The following is a 16392-nucleotide window of genomic DNA, read 5'->3' on the forward strand; positions in this document are numbered from 1 at the left end:
CCCCAACAAATAGCATTTTCTTAGAAGCCTGTGTGTTGCCGTATATAGACAGACAACTGGGTGCGACCATTCCCGTGGTGATATGGTGAGCTCTTCCAGAGTCCTGCATGGTGAGCACCGACTGGACAGAGCGAGTGTGCAGGGACACATACTGTTAGCATTAGGCTACGTTCACATTTGCGGTCGGCGCCGCAGCGTCGCCGCATGCGTCATGCACCCCTATATTTAACATGGGGGCGCATGGACATGCGTCGCACTTGCGTTTTGCGCCGCATGCGTCCCTGCGGCGCACGCGTCCGGGCGCAGAGGACGCAGCAAGTTGCATTTTTGCTGCGTCCAAAATCAATGAAAAAAAAGGACGTATGCGGCGCAAAACGCAGCGTTGTGCATGCGTTTTGCTGCATTTTGTTTGCGTTGTGCGTTGCGGCGCCGATGCTGCGGCGCACAACGCAAATGTGAACGTAGCCTTAGTTGGTAATGTGTACATACATTTCAAGTGGAATTCAAGTTAAAAGCATAATGTCAGGCTTAAGGGTTAATTATCTAAAGCAACCATTAATGGGCTCAAGCACCATTAGGCAAACGGGTAAGAAGGACATGCTACCGACACAGGTAAGACGCGCCTGCCCACCAGGAACTGATCGCCATACTCCACAAGTGCTGGACTTCAATTCCTTCTTGCAATACTGCTCACAGGTTTACTTGAAAATAAGCTAACTAAACGTAGCCAGAGGTGTATATAAAAAAATATCAATAGTGGAACTGGTAGAAAGTCATCCAAGCATACAGTAAAAGGACATCTTTGCAATTCAGTATGAAGATTACAGAAAAGTCATTGCACCTGCATTGAATGTTGCAATAAAAGTTCATCTCATTAGGGTTCCTTATTAGAAGCAGCACTCTTAAATATTGCGCCAACACATTGTAGCAGAATCCAGCAGTCAGTAGGAAGATGCCGCAGGATGCTCTTGCCTTTTATAAAATGCTAGCATCCCGACATAGCTGTAAAACGCACCCAGAGTCGCAGGCGTGCAGCTTTGCAGGCATGCAGTAACAGGATAGAGGTGAAAAGCAGCCTCTAACAGATCACTTCTCTCCGGCCGGGGCACTCCCATTAGCACTGGGCTTTGATTTGGTCTTAAGAGAAAAACGTTTTAATAGGCGCCGTGGAAAGCTGCCGCTTTTCTTACGGGAAGAGGTAGCAGAATTTGTCAAGTCATCGTGAGATTGGCTCAGACCTGCATCTCGATTATGTCGGCGGAAGAAAAGCTTAGTGCCACTTCGAAGGAATCCAACTGCAGTGAAACAAATCAATGTGAGTGTGTGTGGGGAATTCTCATGCACAAGGTTCATTACAGTTTTATCACTAATATATTGCAGTCATATTATGTAGCACTGCTTACTTACAATCGCTCATTTTGCCTTTCTACCCAGCTAATTCTGCTCTTTTTTCTGTTCTATGTAGGAACAGCATGCCTTTTCCCTGCACGAGTCATCACCTCCTGGCCAATTTAAAAGTGGCTCTCACCTTGATGCACCATGTTAGTCCGATATGCCAGAGGCACCAAACACATACTTTTAAAGCTTTATGATGGCACTCAGACAACAACAACGTTTCGGCAATCAGGTCTTTATCAAGGTTGATCCTACACGCAGATTGATAAAAGCATGTGTTCCGAAACAAGATATTGCATTTCAATAATCAGAAATAATCCTATAGGAGGCAGAAATTCCAGGCCAAGAGTCAGGTGCTGAAAGCGGCCATATCCCTGGAATGTATTACATGGTGCTAATCGGCATTTGACAATATAGAAAAACTGAACACTATTGCATTGCTGCTGCTCTCAAAGCTATGGCGGTGCAGAGTTACCTTACTACCACAACCAAACATGAGAACACGACAACTCAGCTGCCGCCTATGCCACAGGCCTTTTAGTGTGACCGAATGTTCATTCAAACGTTCATTCTTGACCATTGGTCACTAAATCACTTTACAAATGCTTTTCTGTCTCCATCTTTGGGTCAAACTTTAAAATCAGCTTGTCATCTGCCCATTGTAGCAGGGATGTTCTGCCAATAATGAAGCTGAACGTGACCGAAAGATCACAGTAACCACCAACGGGTCATAAAATGCCAAGACTGATATGTGTAAAAGAAGCTAAATACCTGGCAATCCACCTGCCAGTGTAAATGTATAGTAAGCAATCAGATCAGTCTGATCCTACTGGCTGCTTTGGATGACGCCTCTTGTATAAGATCTAGTAGACAAGTCATATACAAGCACGATCGTCTTGCCAAGCGTAGGACTTGAGACTAGTTACCTTTGTGGTCTTTAAGGCTGCGTGTCTCCAAGGCTCCAGTAGAGCCAGTTTCTGACTCCACATCATCCAGGGAGGGTCGATCTGAAATGTCCGATCTTGTGGTGTCATCAGTGTCCTGACCTTGGGAAGCTGCCACCTCCAAAGGAAATTCAGTGGAGCCCTCTATTAATGACTCTTGAAAGCATGTAGAAGTCCCATGAAAAGATGCATCCATGGAAGCTGCATATCCTAAAGAAAGGGCCATCTCATCATCAACAATTGGTGCCTGCAGAAGAGCGTATTATTGTAAGTACTTGTCAATCCATAAAATATGGAGGCAAAAAAGGGGGGAAAACTACCTCCAGGGTCCCATGGCTAACCTTTGACACGCCTGATATGATCAGCATGCTACGTTTGGTGGGTGTCCTCTTGGATGGCTTGTTGCAAGGTTCTGTTAACTGTCTAATAGCAGTTTCTGCCACAGGACCTAGCTTGATGGACGATGGAGAGCCACCTGACAAAAAAGGTCAAGTCTTAGCATCTAGTCAGGGCGTGTTTGCAGAGAACCTGCAATACTTCATCCTCCCAAATAACATGATTAACACTTCTCTAAACTTCTATTTGGAAACCATTCTTACTTTTTAGCGTTTTTCCCCATACTGGTTTAAAAGCTTTGCACATTACCATAGAAATATTACCTCTGATAAATTGCCACAATGTTTGACATGTAAAAAACAAAAACACCAACAAGAAAAGTGTCAGAACTTTTCCCACCTGTCACCCATAATCTGTACAATTCAATTGAGAAACAGACAAATCATTTTGAGGGGGAAAACAAAACAAAAATGATGTGGGTGCATAAGTGTGAACACCCTCTTATAATTGGGGATGTGGTTAGAGTACTTCAACAAGAGGTTGAAAAAGTTCTGAAATGATTCTTTTAGATACCATTTATTTACATGACAAAAAAAAGAAAAAAAAAAGAAAATCTATTTTAACATCCTCAGTGTTACTCCTATATTTTACAGCCATGTAGCTGCGCAGTGTCAAGTGGCTGCACCTGCACCAGGGGACTATACACAACAAGACAGAGCTCAGCAGGGCTAACATTCAGGTACGTGACCATCTGCAATGGATGAGCCATGAAGGGACAGATCACATTGTGCTTTGCATAAAAGCAAATTCTGTGCTATTCACAGAAAACAAGGAACATGGCAGTATGGCGACACAAACATCACCCCCCAATAAGGCTGTCTTGGATAAATTGTGTAGGAAAGCAGCACTTTATAAATCAGGGATATATGGCTGCTTTATAGAGCAGCTGCTGCATTTGCATATAGAGTAAAACAAATAAAATAAAGGTGCCGCACACTAGTAGGATGAAATTATTATGCAGGGACACAAATACACTGCGCTCAATAAACGTATACACATACACGGATTAATACACATACATGTGTCGATTAATGCACACACTACATCATTGCTATAAATGTAAAAAAAAAAAAAAAAAAAAAAAAAAATCAGGAGGAACGTAGCTAACACTTTTGGTCATTCCTGAACAGCGACCTCCGGTCAGAGTTGCACCGGCTTTCTTGATCTGAGGAGTGCAGTGTCAGATAGAACCAACCCCAAGAGCCACAACAGAACTTGCGATTTAGGGAGCATCACCTCCCGAGGCCATGTTGAAAGGATCACTTTCTCCCCCCACAATCTAGAAAGGAAAAGAGCACACATGCAGCTTTCTCTATTCGAGTCTGGTTAACTGGTGAAAACTAGTTGGCGCCTAACTACATGATGGGAGATAATTTGATGGTGGGGGTCTGACTGCTGCACTGATCAGTGGAATAGGGAACTTGTATCCCTGTTAGTATGCAGCGCCAGTGCCGCAGTCGAGGATCCGGCCTGCTGCTTTCTTCTGTAACCGAGATAGAAGTGCCCCATCAGGCACGGCCTGCCCATCAGTACAACTATCAGCGGTCGGACCAATCATTAACTGATCACCTATCCTGGGGGTAACTCCTTTAACGCAAGATGCTAAAACAGTGAAAGGTTTCTCTTCTTCCCTGCAATGAATAGAGCAGCACTCATACAGAGTCGTTTCTCCTCAAGTCCTTTCCTGGGCTGTGGGTCTCCTCCATTATGCCAAAATTCCTGTCCCTAGAGTGCTAACTCACACTCCTTGACATGCAAAATACATGTGACCAGCCACCAGACCCCGTGCAGCACATCCGTACATAGAACAGTACTGCTGGCCCTCAGCCCGTGCACCCCTGTCATGGATGGATCCCAGATCTGGTCAGACTGGGCTAGGTCCTCTCTCCCAGCGCCCATACTTGATGCTGAATAAATCGAGATCTGAGAACTGTATGAATTTTTCACCATTTGCATATTCATTTACATGTCTGTCCAGGCTGTGATTTTCAGAATGCTACGACTTTCCTTCGCAATTTCAATGTTGAGGAGCATGTACAGACTTTAGGCAATTTTAATAAAATAAAGACAGACAGGAAAGCATAAAAAGGTATTGTGCTAAACATTCATATCAAAAAGGCAATGTGGAGCGGCATCTTACCACTGCCACTGGGAGAAGAGCCGGGAGAGCCGCTGCGGGGGAACAACACCGGCGTATTCTCAGTCACTTCTACTTTGGATGGTGATCTGGCAGGAGACTCTGGTCAAGAAGTGAAAGAAGTTGAAGCAGAAACATGACAAAGTGTAGCTTAACTGCAATTTCTAATGTTAACCCCTTCACGACCACCTGATTTTTCATTTCTATTTCTTGCTCCCTTTTTCCTAGAGCCACAACTTTATATTTTTCTGTCAATCTAGCCATGTGAGGAATTGCTTTTTTTGTGGGATGCTAAAATTGCAATTCTACAATTGTCCTTTTGCGTTTTGTTTTTTTTACCATGTTCACTAAATGATAAAACTGTCCTGCCAATATGATTCTCCAGGTCATTACGTGTTTGCAGACATCAAACATGTCTAGGTTGTTTATTCTTTACGTGGGGAAAAGAAAAAAGTCGACATTTTCCTAGACGACTCATAGCGTGTCCATTTTTTGTGACCTGGAGCTAGGTGAGGGCTTACTTGTTGTGTGCCGAGCTGACTTTTTATAGATACCATTTTGGGGAGGACACAGTATTTTGATCATGTGTTACTGCATTTTATTGCAAAGTTGTGGCGACCACGAAAAACGTAATTCTTTTGTTTTGATTTTCTCTCGTTACGCTGTTTACTGATCGGATTGTTGTCAGATTTTCATAGATCGGACATTTCTGAATGCAGCAATACCAACTGTTTATTTTTTTATTATTTTTTTAATTTGGAATGTTTTTTTCTGAAACATTTCAACTTTTTACCTGATTCAATAGGCCCTTTAGGAGACGTAAAGCTGCGATAATCTGGCCAGGACATCTGCAATGACACGCACGGATACTTCTGCGGCTGTCATGTCAACCTATCGGCGCTCTGCGACCATGTGACCGGCGGTGCTGATGAGTGGGGTTGGTGACGCACATCTGGTTTGCATAAGTTAAATGCCGCTGTCAGATTGACAGCGGCATTTAAAGTGTTAACAGCGGTGGGTGGATCAGCACCAAAGTCCGCATCAAAGGAAGGACACAACCTATGAGGTATCTACAAGTCATAGGTTGTGAAGGGGTTAAAAATGGACTGAACTTGTGGTGTTCACACTTAAACCCCTAGGGGTTGCTCAGTAACAAATGTTTTGATTGTGGTTTGTGCTGGCCACCAAAGCACAGGTTACCCAAAAAAAAAAAAAAAAAAAAAATCAATACTTTTTTGTTCTTTTAACCCCTTCACCCCAAAGCCTGTTTTCACCTAAGTGACACGGCCAATTTTTACAATTCTGACCACTGTCACTTTATGAGGTCATAACTCAAACTCTTCAACGGATCCTGGTGATTCTGAGATTGTTTTCTCGTGACATATTGTACTTTATGATAGTGGTAAAACTTCTTCAATATGACTTGCATTTATTTGTGAAAAAAACAGAAATTTGTCGAAAATTATGAAAATTTAGCAATTTTCAAATTTTTCATTTTTATGCCCTTAAATTAGAGAGTTATATCACATAATATGGTTAATAAACAACATTTCCCACATGTCTGCTTTACATCAGCAAAATTTTGGAAACATAATTTTTTTTTTTTGTTAGGGAGTTATAAGGGTTAAAAGTTGACCAGCGATTTCTCATTTTTGCAACAAAATTTGCAAAACCATTTTTTTTTTACGGACCACCTCACACTTGAAGTGACTTTGAGGGGTCTATATGACAGGAAATGCCCAAAAGTGACACCATTCTAAAAACTGCACCCCTCAAGGTACTCAAAACCACATTCAAAAAGTTTATTAACCCTTCAGGTGCTTCACAGGAATTTTTGGAATGTTTAAAAAAAATTGAACATTTAACTTTTTTTTCACAAAATTTTTACTTCAGATCCAATTTGTTTTATTTTACCAAGGGTAACAGGAGAAATTGGACCAAAAAAGTTGTTGTACAATTTGTCCTGAGTACGCTGATACTTCATATATGGGGATAAACCACTGTTTGGGCGCATGGCAGAGCTCGGAAGGGAAGGAGCGCCATTTGACTTTTCAATGCAAAATTGGCTGGAATTGAGATCGGAACCCATGTCGTGTTTGGAGAGCCCCTGACGTGCCTCAACAGTGGAAACCCCCACATGTGACACCATTTTGGAAAGTAGACCCTCTAAGGAACTAATGTAGATGTGTGGTGAGCACTTTTAACCCCCAGTTGTTTCACTAAAGTTTAGAATGTAGCGCTGTGAAAATTAAAAAATCATTTTTTCTTTCCACAAAATGATGTTTTAACCCGCAATTTTTTTCCCCCAAGGGTAACAGGAGAAATTGGACCACAAAAGTTATTGTCCAATTTGTCCTGAGTACGCTGATACCCCATACATTGGGGGGAACCACTGTTTGGGCGCACGGCAGAGCTCGGAAGGGAAGGAGCGCCGTTTGAAATGCAGACTTAGATGGATTGGTCTGCAGGTGTCATGTTGCATTTGCAGAGCCCCTGATGTACCTAAACAGTAGAAATCCCCCACAAGTGACCCCATATTGGAAACTAGACCCCCCCACGGAACTTATCTAGATGTGTTGTGAGAACTTTGAACCAACAAGTGTTTCACTACAGTTTATCACGCAGAGCCGTGAAAATAAAAAATATATTTTTTTCCACGAAAATTATATTTTAGCCCCCATGTTTTTATTTTCCCAAGGGTAAGGCTGGTTTCACACTTGCGTTTTTATCTGCATGCGTTTTTTTTAAAAAACGCATGTGTGAAAAAACGCATGTAAACGCGGTAAAACGCATGCGTTTTTTAGACGCATGCGTTTTTATAGAAAAACACAAGAAAACAAGAAAAAAACAAAAAACCCTAACCCTACCCCTACCCTGAAATACGTGGCACTGAAATACGTGGCACTGAAATACGTTTATATACGTATATACGTATATAAGTGCCACGATATTTCAGTGGCCACGATATTTCAGTGGCCACGTATATAAGTGCCACGTATATAAGTGCCACGTATATAAGTGCTACGTATATAAGTGCCACGTATGCACTTAAATACGTGGCACTGAAATATTGTGGCACTGAAATATCGTGGCACTGAAATATCGTGGCACTGAAATATCGTGGCACTGAAATATCGTGGCACTGAAATATCGTGGCACTGAAATATCGTGGCACTGAAATATCGTGGCACTGAAATATCGTGGCACTGAAAGACGTGGCACTGAAAGACGTGGCACTATGACTGTCAGAAAATGTTCATTAAACGGTTAGGGATGAGTTTAGGGGTGGGCTTAGGGTTAGGATCCCTTTATCACCTTGATGGTGGTGGGTGACTTTTCAGTGTGTGTTCTGTTTTTTTTCTATAAAAGCGCATGCGTTTTCAACGCAAACAAACGCGTTGAGATCGGACACCATGTCGCGTTTGGAGAGCCCCTGATGTGCCTAAACAGTGGAAACCCCCCAATTCTAACTGAAACCCTAACCCCAACCCTAACCCTAGTCTATGGTTGGCAGCCATCACACTCTAAAAGACGCTTTTTATTGCAAAAAATAGTTTTTGCATCACCACATTTTGAGAGCTATAATTTTTCCATATTTTGGTCCACAGAGTCATGTGAGATCTTGTTTTTTGCAGGACGAGTTGACGTTTTTACTGGTACCATTTTCGGGTACATGACATTTTTTGATCGCTTTTTATTCCGATTTTTGGGAGGCGGAATGAACAAAAACCAGCAATTCCTGAAATTCTTTTAGGGGGGCGTTTATACCGTTCCGCGTTTGGTAAAAAGGATAAAGCAGTTTTATTCTTCGGGTCAGTACGATTACAGCGATACCTCATTTATGTAATTTTTTTATGTTTTGGCGCTTTTACACAAAAACTATTTTATATAAAAAAATAATTGTTTTTGCATCGCTTTATTCTGAGAGCTATAACTTTTTTATTTTTCTGCTGATGATGCTGTATGGCGGCTTTTTTTTTGCGGGACAAGATGACGTTTTCAGCGGTACCATGGTTATTTATATCCGTCTTTTTGATCGCGTGTTATTCCACTTTTTGTTTGGCGGTATGAGAATAAAGCGTTGTTTTTTGCCTCTTTTTTTTTTTTTTTTTTACGGTGTTCACTGAAGGGGTTAACTAGTGATATAGTTTTATAGGTGGGGTCGTTACGGACGCGGCGATACTAAATATGTGTACTTTTATTGTGTTTTTTTTTATTTAGATAAAGAAATGTATTTATGGGAATATATATATTTTTTTTCTTTATTTAGGAATTTTTTTTTATTTATTTATTTATTTTTTTACACATGTGGAAAAAATTTTTTTTTAACTTTTTTACTTTGTCCCAGGGGGGGACATCACAGATCGGTGATCTGACAGTGTGCACAGCACTCTGTCAGATCACCGATGTGACAGGCACATTGCAGAGGCTTGTCGGCGCCTGCTATGAGGAATTCTCAGCAGACGCCGGCAAGCAGGGTCATCTCATGACCCGGAAGGAGTCCCGCGGCCATCTTGGATCCGGGGACTCCTTCCAGGTCACCGGAGCAGCGCGATCTCATCGCGCTGCTCCGGTGGGAGAGCGCAGGGAGCCCCCGTCCCTGCGCGATCCCCCTCTATGCCGCTGTCACTATTGACAGCGGCATCAGAGGGGTTAAATGCCCGCGATCGGCGACAGCGCCGATCGTGGGCATTGCTGCGGGGTGTCAGCTGTCATATACAGCTGACACCCGCACCCGATCACCGCGGCGCTCAGCGCGAGACCGCGGTGATCGGGGCGCCGTACTAGTACTGCGGCTGGCACTAATGCAGTGCCGGCAGCGCCGTACTAGTACGGCGCATGGCACGAAGGGGTTAAATCGATTCTAAGCTTCTTGAGGCTGGCCAATCCTACAAACGCTACATCACGGCTCAGTTCTTAAAGTGAACCTGTCACCAGAAGTAATGCTATTAACCTGCAGATATGGGGTTGATCTGCAGGTTAATAGTGTTATGACGCGGTCCGGTGCCTGCTCGCAGCCGAATGCAGCAGGGAGAAAATGATCATTATCCCCCTGACAGTGTTCAGTATTCAGTTATGGAGGCGGCGCTGGTTCAGTCACCGCTCTGAGTATACAGAGCGGCCTCGGTACCCACACCCCCAGCCGACACTGGCTCTACATGGTTGCCCGGCTGTCAATCAGAGCTGGGGAAGTGGATACAGCGCCACTCTGTATACTCAGAGTGGTGACTGAACCAGCGCCGCCTACATGACTGAATATGGGCAGGGATCACTCCTCCCCGCTGCATTCGGCTGTGTGCATGCGCCAGGCAGCATAACACTATTAACCTGCAGATTAAAGGGAACCTGTCACCCCGTTTTTTCAGTATGAGATAAAAATACCGTTAAATAGGGCCTGAGCTGTGCTTTACAATAGTGTATTTTTTTGTCCCCTGATTCCCCACCTATGCTGCCGAAATACCTTACCAAAGTTGCCGTTTTTGCCTGTCAATCACGCTGGTCTGGTCAAACGGGTGTGGTGAAATGGCTGTTTCTCCCCCACCTCTTGCTTATCTTCCCGGCGTTGGCGCAGTGTTTTGTGCATGCGCAACTGCCGAATGCACTGCGCAGTGGCAGACAAAGAGCACGATCTGCGCTATTCACCGGCTTTTCTGTGGTGGCGGCCATCTTCCAGAGGTCGCGCGTGCACAGATGGAGTGCTCTGCTTCCCGGGGGTTCAGGAAAATGGCCGTGGGATGCTGCACGTGCGCAGATGGAGATCGCAGCGGCCATTTTCCTGAAGCCGAGTTCACATCTCTGCTTCAGGAAAATGGCCGCCGCGATCTCCATCTGCGCATTCGCGGCATCCTGCTGCCATTTTCCTGAAGCCCCGGGCAGCAGAGCACTCCATCTGCGAACGCGCGGCCTCAGGAAGATGGCCGCCGCCACGGAAAAGCCAGTGAATAGCGCAGCTCGCGTTCTTTGTCTGCCGCTGCGCAGTGCATTCGGCAGTTGCACATGCGCAAAACACTACGCCAATGCCGGGAAGAAAAGCAAGAGGTGGGGGAGAAACAGCCATTTCACCACGCCCTTTTGACCAGACCAGCGTGATTGACAGGCGAAAACGGCGACTTTGGTAAGGTATTTCGGCAGCATAGGTGGGGAATCAGGGGAAAAAAATACACTATTGTAAAGCACAGCTCAGGCCCTATTTAACGGTATTTTTATCTCATACTGAAAAAATGGGGTGACAGGTTCCCTTTAACCACATATCTGCAGGTTAACAACATTATTTCTGGTGACAGGCTCCCTCTAAATGCCCCCTACCAAAATATTGGGCAGCTAGTAAAGCTTGGAAACTACAATGTAAAAAATTTTTTTTTTACCTATTTTACCGTCAAGTTTTGGCCTTGACTGAATTGTTGTCACAGTAGTTACAATAGTACCATCTGGCATCACTGTACGATCCATCTCCACTTTCTTGGTAGGAGTAATGTTAATTCTCTGAGGTGGAGCCCCCAAAGTAGCACGTGGTAAATTCCCATCTGGTATATGTAACTGAGTGGGTGGAAAGCACAAGCCATAGGTTACTACGAGGCCAACATACATTCACATAGATGCAAAACAGTCCTCGGATTTGTGCCCGTCTCATTCTAACAAAACAACAAAAAAAGAAAATCTATTTGCATTTCCATTACTTCATATTTGCAACTTTTTTTTCTAACCTGTTTGAGAGGGAGTGAAAACTATTATTTTTAATGGAATCCACTGTGCGATTTAAATTGCGTAGCATTTTAAAGGGTTATTCCCAAAAATAAAGCAAGTTGTCGCCTATGCATTTGGGACGGCCTCATGAACAGGACTGCAGAGCCCTGATCTTGGGATTCACAGCAGCTGGACCCCCAGTGGTCAGCCCATTTAACTGCTTAGATTCTGAAGTCATTATTGAACACAGAATCTAAGGGGTAAAAAAAAAAAAAAAATACGTAAGCTACTTACCGGTAGCGGTGTTTTTTCAGGAGCCCATGACAGCACTACGAGAGAGGGGATCTGCCCTTCAGGGACAGGAAACCTGCAGACATAAAAGGGCGGTACCTCTTCTCCCCCATCAGTTAGTTCCAGAGCATGAGAGGACCCCCTTGGTTAGTAACACAGATACAGCAGATACAGCATAAACTATGGTACAATTCACCATGTGAGTAAACGCCAAGATTTAAAGGAAAACGAAAAAGTGTTGAGCCATCCGAGAAAGAATAGGGTAGGAAATTAAGGGTGCTGTCATGGGCCCCTGAAAAAAACACCGCTACCGGTAAGTAGCTTACGTATTTATTCAGTCGCCATGACAGCACTAAGAGTTTCAGAGAAGTAAAAAAGATTTAGGGAGGCATAACTGCTTCAAGCACCCTTCTCATAAACGTGAGGTCGGTGGAGCCACCCAGATCCAATCTATAGTGCTTAAGGAAGGTAGATGGAGAAGACCATGTGGCTGCCTTACAAATGTCTTCAATCGACACCTCTGATCTCTCCGCCCAGGATGTCGCGACGGCTCGAGTGGAGTGAGCTTTTAATCCTTCCGGAATCTCCAAGCCACCTGCTGTATAAGCGAGAGAGATCGTCTCCCTGATCCATCTGGCTAGTGTGTTTTTAGATACTCTAAGACCCTTTCTAACTCCCTGGTAAGATATAAATAAGGAGTTATCTTTTTTCCAGGTATTTGTAACTGAAATATATTTAAGAAGACACATTCTTACATCTAAACAATGAAATTATGCTCCTTATTAGTGGGATTAGAACAAAACGAAGGTAGGACCACCTCTTGTGATGACATTTTGAAGCAACTTTTGGAAGATAAAGGGGATCAGGTTTTATAATAACTCTTTCTTCCCTAAACTGCATGTATGGAGGTTGTCTAGATAATGCTTGTAAATCACTAACCCTTCTTGCGGACGTGAGTGCAACTAAGATGGCCGTTTTAACCAACAGAATTTTTATTGGGACAGTATCAATAGGCTCGAATGGGGCTTGTGTTAAAGCTGAGAGTACAAGATTTAGGTCCCAAGGAACTATTTTCTGTTTAAAGGGAACCTGTCACCCCGTTTTTTCCGTATGAGATAAAAATACTGTTAAATAGGGCCTGAGCTGTGCATTACAATAGTGTATTTTGTGGACCCCGATTCCCCACCTATGCTGCCGAAATACCTTACCAAAGTAGTCGTTTTCGCCTGTCAATCAGGCTGGTCTGGTCAAAAGGGCGTGGTGTCTTCCCCCAGATCTTGCTTAGTTTTCCGTTGGTGGCGTAGTGGTGTGCCAGCGCTCCGCTGGCCGCGGCTTCAGGAAAATGGCGGCGGGATGCCGCGCGTGCGCAGATGGAGATCGCGGCGGCCATTTTCCTGAAGCAGAGTTCGCATCTCGGCTTCAGGAAAATGGCCGCCGCGATCTCCATCTGCGCACGCGCGGCATCCCGCGGCCATTTTCCTGAAGCCGCGGCCAGCAGAGCGCCGCTTCTGCGCACGCGCGGCCAAAGGAAGATGGCCGCGCCCACCGATCACCAATGAAATACAGCACATCGCGATCTTTTCACTCCCCTGTGACGTGGATTTGGGACCTTGGGCATGCGCACACCACTACGCCACCAACGGAAAACTAAGCAAGATCTGGGGGAAGACACCACGCCCTTTTGACCAGACCAGCCTGATTGACAGGCGAAAACGGCTACTTTGGTATCGTATTTCGGCAGCATAGGTGGGGAATCGGGGTCCACAAAATACACTATTGTCCAGCACAGCTCAGGCCCTATTTAACAGTATTTTTATCTCATACGGAAAAAACGGGGTGACAGGTTCCCTTTAATGACTGGTCTGGATCTAGTAACCGCTTTAAAGAACCTGGATATCCAGTGATTGCTGGCTAAGTTAGAATTGTATAGCACCCCCAGAGCCAACACCTGAAATCAGAGTGCTTGTGGCTAAGCCCATTTCTAGGCCCCTTTGAAAAAATTCTAAAATTTGATTAATACAAGGTTTCTGGTCAATCTGTGCTCCTGAACTTGATAGGATTTTTTTCCAAATCTAGACAAATATTTGTCGTAGAGGTTTTCCTACTCTTAAGAAGTGTATTTACTAGATCTCGAGAAAACCCTTTCCCCCTTAGTAACGACCTCTCAAATTCCACGCTGCTAGGTGTAAGTTGGCTACTCGTGGATGGAATATTGGACCCTTGGAGAGAAGGTCTGGTAATTCTGGGAGGATCCATGGTTGGGTAATAGACATCTTCCTCAGCCAAGGAAACCACGACCTCCTGGGCCAGAACGGGGCTATCAGCATTACTCGGGCCCTGTCTTCCCGTATTTTCCTCAGAACTATAGGAATTAGGTTTAGAGGGGGAAAGGCATAAGAGAGACTGAAATGCCAAGAGATTAGAAGAGCGTCCACTGCATACGGGTTGTCCCTTGGATTTAAGGAACAGAATTGGTGTCGTTTTCGGTTTCCTCGGTTGGCAAAAAGATCTATTTCTGGACATCCCCATAAATGCACGATCTGATTGAAGATGGCCGGATTTAGTGACCAGTCCCCTTGTCTGAGTTTGTTGCGGCTTAGATAGTCGGCCATGGTATTGAGCTTTCCCCTTATGTGAAGAGCCGTAAAGGAAAGTAGGTGATTCTCGGCCACCTGAAAAATACGATCCGCAACCTCCATTAATGAACCAGACCGCGTACCTCCTTGATGGTTAATATAGGCAACGGTTACCTGGTTGTCCGAAAACAGCCTGACGTGTCAACCCTGTAGGGGTATAAGAAAACTATTTAACGCGCGCTCTACCGCTAACAATTCTTTTAGATTGGAGGATGAGTTTTGTTCAGACTGGGACCACAGTCCCTGGACCCAATTATTCTCCAAGTATGCGCCCCAACCCTTGGGGCTAACATTAGCAGTCATTATCCGTGTTACACGATTTGTCCAGGGAACCCCTCTACGAAGATTTGGTATGTGCGTCCACCAGTTTAATGCACGAATAGTTTCAACAGACAGTGAAAATTTACTTTCAAGATCAGCTCCCAGCCGACGAGAATTATGTAGGACATCCCACTGCAGTGTTCTGGTGTGATATTGAGCCCAGAGAACCGCCGGAATACAAGATGTAAGTGAACCCAAAAGTGACATCGCTCCTCTTACAGAGACTAATGGATTGTTAATCAATTTGGTGGCCAACCGTTGAATACTATCCACTTTTGAATCCGGCAGGCGACATTCCTGTTGACTAGAGTATGACAAGACCCAAAAATTCCTGTGTTTTTAAGGGCTGCAAACGAGATTTTTTGAGATTAGTGATCCATCCTAATTTGTGTAATGCCGCTATCACCTTCCCCAATTGGTCTTTGCAATGTGAGATTCTGAATGTCCCACAATCAATCAATCATCTAAGTAGGGAATTATTAATATGTTCTGTTCGTGAAGGTGCGCCATAACCTCTACCATTTTAGTAAATACACGTGGTGCAACACCAAAGGGAAGTGCCCGATATGGAAAATGTTCTACTGTGCCAGCAAGTGAAACCACCACCCTAAGAAACCGTTGATGATCTACATGTATTGGGACATGATAATAGGCGTCTTTTAAATCTAAGACAACCATGAAGCAATTGTTAAAGAGAAGCTTTATTGCCATCTTTACAGATTCCATTTTGAAGGATGGGACCAGCAAAAATGTATTCAGGCCTTTTAAGTTGATGATGGTACGATATGATCCATCAGGTTTTTTGACCAGGAACAAAGGGGAATAAAACCCCTTACCTCTTTCTTCCGTGGGCCCTTAATCAGAACCTTTTTTTGTTGGAGTTCGAACGGATAGGCATCAATTTAAATTTGTCCTGAGGAACTCGATAGAATTCGATCATCAGACCCCTTTCAATAATACTGAGAATCCATGGGCTATTGGTGATCTGTATCCAGGCCGGATGGTAGGCTAAAAGCCTACCCCCCACCTGATCCGTCAGTCATTGTGGCTTTTTAAAGTCCCGAGAGGAATTAACACATACAGTATCCTCTACCTCTTCTCCTGTAGCTGTCATATCTGGTTGATTCTCTGTTTGAATCTCTGTTTGATCTTCTGCGGTTAGACCAACCTCTGTTGTACTCCCGTCTATAAAAGGGCCTTCTTAAGAAAGGAAATCGCTTTTTATTGTCTCCCGCCTTTTCCAATAGTTCATCCAGAACTGTTCCAAACAAATGAGCTCCTTCACAGGGAATGCTACACAGTTTTGATCTGGCCTGGCCAACATTTAATCCACAGCGCTCTACGAGCTGGGTTGGATAGGGCCGAAGATCTGGCGGCCAATTTAACAGAATCCGCCGACGCATCTGAAAAAAATGCGCTGATCCTCTAGGTGTCCCAGCCACACCATTAACGACCGAGCTGTACAAGTGGCTGCAATTGCCGGCCTCAGGGAACCTGCTCATGTTTCCCAAGCACCCTTAAGGAAGACATTGGCCTTTCTTTCTAGTGGGTCTTTTAAGTTTCCTAAATCTTCGAATGGAAGAGAGGT

At 44.3% G+C, this 16392-nt stretch overlaps 1 protein-coding gene across 1 annotated transcript in view; it reads right to left on the reverse strand.

Moving 5' to 3' along the window:
• Positions 1-417: 417 nt before the first annotated feature.
• Positions 418-16392, reverse strand: part of C2CD2L (C2CD2 like) — a 50660-nt gene continuing 34685 nt past the window's right edge. Inside the window, exons 10-14 of the mRNA XM_077250588.1 lie at positions 11238-11409; positions 4876-4974; positions 2681-2814; positions 2322-2586; positions 418-1295 (exon numbers count right to left, since the gene is read on the reverse strand). Of these exons, the coding sequence (XP_077106703.1) occupies positions 1087-1295; positions 2322-2586; positions 2681-2814; positions 4876-4974; positions 11238-11409 (879 nt within the window). The 3' untranslated portion in view covers positions 418-1086. The remainder of the gene's footprint in view (positions 1296-2321; positions 2587-2680; positions 2815-4875; positions 4975-11237; positions 11410-16392) is intronic.

This window comes from Ranitomeya variabilis, chromosome 4, assembly GCF_051348905.1.
Source record: "Ranitomeya variabilis isolate aRanVar5 chromosome 4, aRanVar5.hap1, whole genome shotgun sequence".
NCBI lineage: Eukaryota > Metazoa > Chordata > Amphibia > Anura > Dendrobatidae > Ranitomeya > Ranitomeya variabilis.